This window comes from Musca vetustissima, unplaced genomic scaffold (genome assembly GCF_032173495.1).
Source record: "Musca vetustissima isolate MV318-11 ecotype Yass unplaced genomic scaffold, APGP_CSIRO_Mvet_v1 utg117498, whole genome shotgun sequence".
Taxonomy (NCBI): Eukaryota; Metazoa; Arthropoda; class Insecta; order Diptera; family Muscidae; genus Musca; species Musca vetustissima.
The window spans coordinates 12,600-23,119 of NW_026877979.1; the positions used below are offsets into that span (position 1 = coordinate 12,600).

The following is a 10,520-nucleotide window of genomic DNA, read 5'->3' on the forward strand; positions in this document are numbered from 1 at the left end:
AAAGGGTTAAAGCGGTGTACCTGTTATTAGTTTCGATTGGCAATTCGACAATTCAAAAGAAAATTTTTTAATTAATGGGCTCAGTATGTAATCCATAAAATATACACCTACTAGCTGCGTATAAAATATAAGCTCTAAAACATGTTGTTGTCGGTGGGCAACATTGGGCCACAAAGGTTTAAAGTGGTGTACCTACTATTAGTTTCGATTGACAGTTCGACAATTAAAAAAGAACAATTTTTTAATTATTTGCAATTGAGGCTACTACCATCGAATGTCTGTAAAACATGTGCCCGTTCCAGAACTTGCAAGAATGTACAAATTTTTACTAGTGATAACAATTTTTTCTTTAAGATGTCGAAAATGTAGTCAAAATTAGTAGAGTTTTGAAGTTCTGGAACAGACCAATTATGTCAAACAAAGTTTGTTTCTTATGCTATGTTTACATGGAGGTATTTTTTTTTACAAAGAGGTCATTCTAAATTGAAATTAGTTACGTTTTCTTAATAAATATATATCTAGCTGCCAGTGTCTAAAAATTATGTCAACTTTTACAGTAAACAACAAATTTCTTTAATGCAAATCACGTTTTTGTGCGATTGTCTTTTTTGACAATTATACAATTTTTATTTATTTCTTAATTACCTGACAATGCCAATTCTTTATTCTCCTTTTGTGTGTTTTTTTTTGTAAATCTTTTCCGTATTATGAAACAATATCGCATAACACACACAAATAATATTAATAACACTATTTTCCTCTGTATTTTACCTTTTAATCTCTTTGCATGTCGCGTGCTCTCTCTCTATCTCGCTAACCATGTCTCCTACACTATCTCTCTCACTCTCTCCCCATCTATTGGACTGTACAGTTCTATACAAGAAAAGGCTACACTGCGATATGTTGTTGTTGTTGATTTAACGTTCTTAACGGTTTGGTTTCGTTCATTTTGCTCTCTCTCTATCTGCCACTCTCGCTCTCTCTCCGTCTTGGTGTTTAAGTGAGTGAGTGATTGAGTCAGTGTGTTGTGTAAGTGTGCTGCCTGTTATACAAAACAAGAAAAGGAAGTGAAAAAAACTAACACACCAAATAACGGAAAATATATATAGAGAGAAGAAGAAGAAGCAGAAGAAGGAAGACAAACGCAACGAAGGATATATCACTGCGTTTGTGTGTACGTGTGTGTGTTGTATTGGATTTTCAACCTCTATTGATTTAATTGTTGCTGACTGCCGTTGAGAGAATTATCCATCACTCAACAAAACCAATAACAACAACAACTACGCCAAGAGACATACATTGGCCACAAAAGGAAGAGCAAGAATAAAAAGAACCGTTATATTTGCGATTATTGTGTGTGTGTGTGCGTCTGTGTGTTTTTGTGTCGTGCCGCCGTTCATCAGCCCGAGTTGTTAGTTGGTTCGCGGTTGGTTGGCTTATTGGTTCAGTGATAACGAACGTTTCGTGCTTGATTTGTGAATCGTTTCCTTTATCCGTTAAAGAAGAAAAAAAAAGAAACAGAAACAAAAAAACTTACTGCAAACTACAGCAGAACTTAAAAACAAGAAAAAAACTACAACAACAAATTAGTTAACAATGTCACCATTTATGGAAAGAACATTACTTTTGGTTGCCTTCTTGGCATGCCTGCATGGTAAGTATGGCATGGAAACCTAGTTGTAGAAAATTAAAACAAAACTAAAGGGGTTTACTGTGATTAGTGCAATGCGTAACGCAGGAAAATAAAATGTGGTAGGTAGGAAGGGGGTTCACAGTTTGTGGTCAGCTGGGGGAATAAACAATGAAAAAAAAACACTCTCTTTGGGGAAGTCAATCAAAGGAATTAAAATTATTTGATTGGCATTTGGGAAAATAAAAATTTGACAATTAGGGAAATTAATTTTTTTTTAAAGAGAAAGGGGGAAATATAAAATAGTAGGTCTATAGGATAACATGTTAAAATGTTTCTTGTAATGTTTTTTTTATGTGCCGCAAATCCATCCATCCATTGTTTTTTTTTTGTGTATTGTCCATATCTATTAAGCATTCTTAGCTGGCTCAGCTAAACTCAACTCAAAAAGTGTGTCAATAGATTATGCAAAAAAAAAAAAAAAATATGCAATTGTGCCAAAAGAAAATTATTGTCATATCAATTTGTGTAACTAAACCACAGTTAAAGTCATTATTTATGCAATTCAGCTAGCTGAATAATGGAATTAAACAAAAATTTTAACTTTTCAACAGAGATATTTCGGTTTTAGTGAAATTCAGCTAGCTCATTAATAGAATAAAAAAAATTTAAATATTTTCAAAGAGAAATTTCGATTTTAGTGTAAATCAGTTAGCTGAATAATGGAATAAAACAAAAATTTTAAATTTTTAATAGAAAAAATAAATTTTAGTGTAAATAAACAAAAATTTCAACTTTTCATAAGAGAATAATACAATTTTAGTGTAAATCAGCTTGCTGAATGGGAAAAATTATATATAAAAAGAAAAGTTTAGGTTTTAGTAAAATTCAGCTAGCTGAATAACGGAATAAAACAAAAATGTACGTTTTCGAAAAAAGAACTTTCGATTTCAGTGAAATTCAGCTAGCTAAATAATGGAATAAATCAAAATTTTGAAATTTTCAATAGAAAAAAATCAATTTTAGTGTAATTCAGCTAGCTGAATAATGGAATAATACAAAAGTGGAACCTTTTCAAAAGAGAATAATACAGTTTTAGTGTAAAACAGCTTGCTGAATTGAAAAAAATATATGTATAATATAAAAATTCAAAGCTGATCATTTAATTGTTCTTAAAATTAAGTTTTATTTATTTTTTAGCTAAAAATATTAAAAAAATAATGCAAATATTTTTATAAAGCCACCATATATGTAATTCAGCCAGCTGAATAAAACAATTAAACAAAAATATTACCTTTTCAATAAAGAAATTTCGGTTTTAGTGAAATTCAGCTAGCTGAAAAATAGAATAAAACAGAATTGTTAAATTTTCAAAAGAAAAAAAATAAATAAATAGCTGAATAATGGAATAAAACAACAATTTTAACTTTTCGAAAGAGAAATTTCGATTTTAGTTAAATTCAGCTAGCTAAATAATAAAATAAAACAAAATGTTTCAATTTTCAAAAGAGAAATTTTGGTTTTAGTGATATTCAGCTAGCTGAGTAATAGAATAAAACAATATTTTGAAATTTTCGATAGAGAAAAATCAGTTTTAGTTTAATTCAGCTAGCTGAATAATGGAATAGAACAAAAATGTTAACTTTTCAAATGAGAAATTTCAGTTTTAGTGAAATTCAGCTATAAAAACAAATTTATTTTTGCAAAATAGAAAATAATTTTTTAGGGTAAATATTTTTTGCCTAAAATAATTTGTTATTTAATTTTTTGTGTTCAAAAAAAAAAATTATTTTGGTTTTTAAATCTATTGTTCATCTAATTCAGCAAGCTGAATTAATATAAATAGCTAAAATTGTACTATTTCAAAAGGAAAATTTAAAGATTTGGTTGTATTCAGCTTTGCTGAATATCATAAAAATTAATATTGTTGTTTTTTTTTTGTTAAAAAATATTATTTTACTCGAAATAATTGTTGCTAATTTATGAATTCAGCTAGCTGAATTAAAAATGTAAGCAAGAATTTCGTTTTTTTCAACTGATAAATACAATTCTAGTAAATTCAACAATGCTGAATTTTATAACTATTAATATTTTTCTGAAATTTATTTATAAAAATGTAAACTTTATAATACAATTTTCCAGCTGAATATGCTATTTTTCTATTAATTTTTCAACAATTCAGCTTTGCTGACAAAGTTAGACAATTTTCATTTCAACTCTGTTAATAATTTCATATTATTTATTGGAATACAAACATTATTGCGATGATATTGTCATTCTAGTTCAATGTGTGGCCAGGTAGCTTTATATTTCTTAGTTTATGTATTAAGCTGTGTTCAGTTAACACAGATGTTAAGTTCATGTAAAGAGAATATGCCAATTAAAAGCAATTGAATTTATGAGCTCTCCATATTTATCACTTCTCCTTCTCTTAATCTCTCACATGGAAACAGTTATCTGCTCTCATAATAGTATTTAATAATAGATGAGCTCTTAATAAGTATTTTATTGGTGGGCTATGTTCAGTTTTGTTTTGTATATAAAGGGTGGTTCACATCCAACTGAACGAAGGATTTTTATATTAAATAAATCGAAAAGGATTAGGAATGAATAAATTAAGTTAGAAATGAGAGAGTTTGTCGTATTGAGAAAATTGTATTGGAAAATTCCTAGTGTGGACATAGTTCGGTAAGGAATTTATGATATAAATAAATTTATTGAGACTTTTTTCATATAGAATAAGTCGATAATGATATTTTCGTACAGAAAGAAATCATCACACCGATTTTTTTGTCTCTTACAAGACGTCCCATTTGAACAAATGTCTGAGGAAAAAGAATAATTGATAAGGGGGTAATTTATTGACGTATAATTTTTAATATAAAAAATGCTACACATAATTTTTAATTATCTTGTGGTTAGTTGTTATTTTTTTGTTTATACTTTTAATAGAAAAGACACAGATGACAAAAAAGTGTATATCAAGTATGTTCGGCACGTGTATAATTATATATATATATATGTACAAACAATAATTACATGTTTAGTATTTCTTTTTTTATTCCTTTTTAAATACAAACCTTTAAGTGGATTATGTTTTAAAAATAGTCGGTGTTTTTTCAGCGATAGCATACACAAAACATGTGTAGACATTTGTCTGCGATTTGAGCTTTTAGATTAAAAAAATACCTCTACAAATGGACAGAGAAACGATTATAAAAAAGGGAAGAGAGGTAATTGGGAAAACAATTTTAATTGTTATTTTATTGGTTTGGGAATTAATTAAAAAAAGGTAAATATAATTTGTGTACAGCTTATAGGATTTCCTTGTATACCCCCCTAAATTATTTTGAATTAATAGGGATTTTTTAAATTTTGGGACTTTTTGGAGGTTAGGTTAGAATTTTTATAATATTTATTTATTGGTTTTAATATTTAATATTTAGGTTTTTTTATTTTAGGACTTGAAGGTTAGGTTAGGATTTTTATAATATTTATTTATTTACTTGTTTTTATAAAAATATTCTTAAGATCATACTAACTATATTTTTGTTTTCATGTTTCCAGTTACAACGGCTCTTATGTGCTATGATTGTAATAGTGAATATGATCGCCGTTGCGGTGATCCATTCGATCCCTATTCGATAGGTGAGGTTAATTGCAGCAAACAGGAACCACGTGAACATCTTAAGGATAAGGTACCAGTTCTATGCCGTAAAACTGTACAAAAGGGTAAGTACGAGTTTAAAGATAATTAAAAAAATATTCAAAATCCTAAAATTGTCATAATATCTTTAGAAAATATAAACAATTTGTAATTTTTTCAAAACATGTTCTTTGGCAATAAATCACAGTAAATGACAATTTAAAAGGCGATTGAATGAAGAGTCTTCATTAAACGCGTTCGGTGTAAATACGCCCTAACATAGAGCTATGTTCAGTGAACACAGATGCTTTCTGTTTGTTGCTGTAATTTTGATTCTCTTTTGACAATTCGACGAATTTAAATAAATTTTCAATGTTTTTTAAGGCTGGAAGGATCCGTTAGTTCGATGATACAATCTATAGCTTTGGTATTTATTATTCCAATAATGGAACGATAGGAAGTAGGTACAGTTCTTTAGTACCCTTTTCTGATCTCGGTCCTTTATTTGATATCATTCCTTTATTTGATCTCGAAAGTGCGTGATTCGAATGAACTATCTAGGTGTCGGAACTACGTGGAGCAAATGTACTATATTAAGGAACTAGTTCTCTTCTAAAAAAGGAACGAGAAAAGAACTACAGGAGCAAATGAACTGTATTAAGGAACTAGTTCCTTTCTATAAAAAGAACAAGAAATATGAAAGAACTACATGGAACAAATGAACTATATTCATGAACTAGTTTCTTGCTAAAATAGAGATCCACTACGTGAACTAGATTGCCCAACACTATTTTAGGAAAATACCTTCTGTGTCTAGTTTATTGATTCGTCTTCCTGACATCTGTCTACAGTTTTCAGAATATGTTTTGAAGCCCCTTCACCCCTTCAGACAGTCATTTTTTGGCACAGTCATATTTGCGCAGTCTCTTCTTGATTTTTTATTAATCGTGGTCTTAACAAATTCGTCTCGCTAGCATTTCTGACAAAAGGAAAATTCGACATTATTGTAAATTCTTCAGCTTCTGTTCGAAGGACCAAAGTTAAATGGGAAAAAATTCCTTCACTCTTTTTCGATCTTCGTTAGTGGCTTGCATTTTATAGATTCGCCTCTTCTCTCACTCAGAATGTTGTCACAATCCTTCCATTAATTATGGTCAAACAAATTTCCTCTCCCTTCCTTTAAGAAAATTGTCCGCAAAGTTGACAGAATCTCCTCGACGTTAAGGAAAATTCGTCAGTTACTGTTCGAAGGACCAAAGTTAAACGGGGAAAATAACTTCACTCTTTAATTGTGGTCAAACAAACTTCCACTGCCTGTGAACAACCCTTAAAGACAATTTTTAGCCCAGCTGACAGAATATCATCTACGTTAGGACAAATTCTTCAGTTCGAAGGACCAAAATTAATTGGGAAAAATGCCGAAAAACTTTCACGATTTTCATCTGTGGTGTGCATTTTACCGAGCATTCGCCTTCTTGAATCAGTGTGCAGTCTACCAAAGTTAAACGGCTGAGTCCGCGACTTTCGGGCTACCATAAATAACCACCTCGCTTCTTGGCTTAGCCTTTACCGAATTTCCTCACCTTGGAGACAGCTCTTTAAGACTATTCTTAGCCAAGCTGACTAATGTCTGAGGCACGAGTTCTACAAAATTTCCTCTCGCTGGGGACAATCCTTTAAGACTAGTCTTAAGCTAGCTTGCAGAATTTCCTCGACTATGAAGTAAAGTTTTCAATTTCTTTTCGAAGGACCAATATTAAAAGGGTTATCTTTGTGTGCTTTGAGTTGTCACATAAGGCAACGCCTTGAAAACAATTTTCAACCTACAGAATTTATTTGATATTAAGATCAATTCTTCAGGCCAGTTCCTGTTCGAAGGAGAACTATTAAACGAGGATCAAACATGGGGACAACTTAAGAAGGCAATATTCAGCCTAGTAGACTGAATTTTCTCGACTTTAAGATGAATGATGCCTTGCCACACTTCCCCATCAAAATTACCGAAAGGATTTCCTCGATGTTAAGGTGAAATGAAGGACCAATGTTAACCGGAGCAAAATACGAAAATATTCATATACTCGTATATACTTTGACTTATTACATGTGGTAATAGGAAACTTTAGTGTCAGCGCAAGAACCTCCTACATTATTAGGGATTAACTACATTGACTGTTCCCCACTGAACAGATGATTGCAGCCAATGAACAGATGATTGCATCCAATGAACAGCTGATTGAAGCCACTGAACATATGGTTGCTGTCACTGAACAGCTGATTGAAGCCACTGAACATATGATTGCTGTCACTGAACATATGATTGTTGTCACTGAACAGCTGATACATCTCCTTTATAAAATCTACCCAAAAATATAACAGATTGTCTATATAATTGAAATATTGTGAAGGCCTTGTCTTCCCTCCGAATATTCCGTCCAAAAAAAGGTCTAATTTCTCCCAATGGATTGATATCCAAAGAAGCAGAATCTTATTAGAATTAGGAAAATTTTGATTGGAAATTTGCCTTTGAACCCCATGAAATATGTATGTATAAGTAATAAAATATCAGCTGACTATTAACTTTATATCATGTTAATAATAGTCTAGTCAGCTGGGATTTGGTACATCGACTTAGAAATCGAGTTGCTTTAGAGAGTATAGTATAAATCCGCCATATGAAACCTTAACATGTGAATACTTGTTTTTATTCACTTACTAAAAATCGATAAAAAAAAATACGATCCATATTGCTGAGCTTTGTTAAACTGACATTATCTATTAGGGAGGTTCACAATCCATCAATAAATGTCTTTAATTTATTTTATAGAGAAAAAAAGACAAGGCTTTGAGGTCGTAAGAAATACGATCCATATTGCTGAGCTTTGTTCAGTAAATACTGACATATTATCTATTAGGCAGGTTGACAATACAAAATGATGATAATGAGTAGTAAAATATCAGCTGACTGTTAACTTTATATCATGTTAATAATAGTCTAGTCAGCTAGGATTTGGTATATCGACTTAGAAATCGAGTTGCTTTAGAGAGTATAGTCTAAATCCGCAATATGAAACCTTAACATGTGAATGCTTGTCTTTTTTATTCACTTACTGAAAATCGTTAAAATAAAAACACGATCCATATTGCAGAGCTTTGTTCAGTAACCACTAACATATTATCTATTAGGGTGGTTCACAATCCATCAATAAATGTCTTGAATTTATTTTATAGAAAAAAAGGCAAGGTAATGTTTTGAAGTCGTAAGAAATACGATCCACATTGCTGAGCTTTGTTCAGTGAATACTGACATATTATCTATTAGGCAGGTTCACAATACAAACTGATGAGTAGCTAACTTGATACGTGGCAAGCCAGCTCAATGACGCTTCGAGCTGTGTTCAGTGAACATAAATGAAGTGTCTCTCCATTAATAATTTACAAAATTATAATAGAAATAATTTATAAAATTATATTGAATTTGGTGTGTGACCTGTCAGTTTAATTTTAGCTTTTATATAAGCTGTGTTCTGTTTACACACACACACCCAGTTTAAAAATAATCACAAAACTATTTATTACCAGGCTTTAATACAATTTAAAACGATGATGATGATGATTTGATATGTGGCCGGTCAGCATAATGCATGTGTATATTTGAGCTGTGTTCAGTTTGCACACATATCCAGTTTAAAAATAATCACAACGCTATGTCTTATTGGAAAAAGTCCAGTTAAGGGTTTCAAGTCGTAAAAAAATGGGATTCACATTGCTGAGCTATGTTCAGTAAACATTGCCATGTGTTTCAATGGGGTGGTTCACAATCCATCAATAAATGACTTTTCGAATTTATTTTATTGGAAAAAAAACTGGTAAATTTTTTGAATGTATGTATTTCAGAGAGTGTCTAATATGGCTAATTTATTTTATTGTTGTTTAGTCTTGATTTAGATTAGGCGAGTTTACTTGCGGCAAGTCTTTGTTTGTAGGAGAGAGGGGCAAGGGGTATAGAAATGAAAAAAAATTGCTCGTACCGACAATTTTCTGGCAATCCGTTTTGTGTTTTTCGTATTTGTTGACATTTTATATAGATTTAAATGTGAAAAAACAACAAATAAAAAAAATATTTTGGAAACCGAATTGCCTTGTATAAACGCATGAAGCAAGTTCAAAAGAGAACGACAAGAATTGCCGCAAGTAAACTCGTCTAATCTAAATCAAGACTTACATAAAAGACAAAGTATTAAAGTGTGAATATCATTATTGAGCTGTGTTTAGTAAGCATTGATGTTTTATCGATTAAGGGGGGTTCACAATGACTAAGAAATCCAGTTGATAAATTTATTTTATGGGGAAAAAGATATAAAAAGTTAAATATATGATTTTTTAAGAAAAATAGTTTCATTTGAATATTTTTTTTTTTGATTTTTTATAGAAATAGAAAGATATTTTTTATAAATATTTATGAAATTTTTTTTTGGGATTTTTTTTTCACAAATTTATTTTCTTTCTCTCTTTCCAGTTTATGGCAAAGTACGCATTGTGCGCGGCTGCGGTTACATACGCGATAATAACACAGATGATGGTACCTGTCTTAAGCGTTCCGGTACCCACGATGTTCAGGCCATCTATTGTGCCTGCACTACAGATCTGTGCAATCATGGCACATCTACGCTGAGCAATAACAACAACTATTTGTTACATCTAATGCCATATACACTAGCTGCCCTATTCATAATGTTTTCGTGTAAACGTATCAATATTCATTTGCAGCCAACTTCATAAATATTAATTTGCAAACACAGCAACAACAACAAATTACTTAATAAATAAAAACAACCAAATAATAGCAAAGGACCGAAGCTCTGCAAGCAGGAAACATCCTTAAGAAAAAAACAGCGCCAGCAGGAAATTAAAAATGAACGGAGATTGGAAAGAGGTAATATATAGAAAAAAAAATTAATACGAAAATAAAACAAATGAAATATTACACAGCTAAGAAAAAATAAAAAAAAAAAATACATAAAGAACAAAAAAATTACGCTTGACGAAAACTAAAACAAAAAACAAACCAAAGATTATAACAAAACAAAAAGACACATTCATAAAAAAACACAGATATTGAGGAAAAGAGGATATTTAAAAAAACTAAAATCTACACAAAACAGAGCCACAAAAGAAGACGAAGAAGAAGAAAAACAAATAAAAAATTACAGCAAAGAGCAAAATTACGAGCTAGCATTTGGTTTG

General features: G+C 30.7%; 1 protein-coding gene across 1 annotated transcript; it reads left to right on the plus strand.

Annotated features, from left to right (window-relative positions):
* The first annotated feature begins 1,550 nt into the window (after window positions 1-1,550).
* LOC133322766 (uncharacterized) lies at window positions 1,551-10,083 on the plus strand. The gene is made up of 3 exons (XM_061531728.1): window positions 1,551-1,654; window positions 5,198-5,362; window positions 9,793-10,083. Exons 1-3 carry the CDS (start codon window positions 1,597-1,599, stop codon window positions 10,053-10,055), a joined length of 486 nt encoding a protein of 161 aa, XP_061387712.1. The 5' UTR covers window positions 1,551-1,596; the 3' UTR covers window positions 10,056-10,083.
* Window positions 10,084-10,520: the final 437 nt, after the last annotated feature.

Excerpts from the sequence above, each read along its gene's own strand:
- LOC133322766 (XM_061531728.1), top strand. The coding sequence starts at position 1,597 with ATGTCACCATTTATGGAAAGAACATTACTTTTGGTTGCCTTCTTGGCA. Across the intron at positions 1,655-5,197 it reads CTTCTTGGCATGCCTGCATG|TTACAACGGCTCTTATGTGC; the intron begins GTAAGTATGGCA and ends TCATGTTTCCAG. Across the intron at positions 5,363-9,792 it reads CCGTAAAACTGTACAAAAGG|TTTATGGCAAAGTACGCATT; the intron begins GTAAGTACGAGT and ends CTCTCTTTCCAG.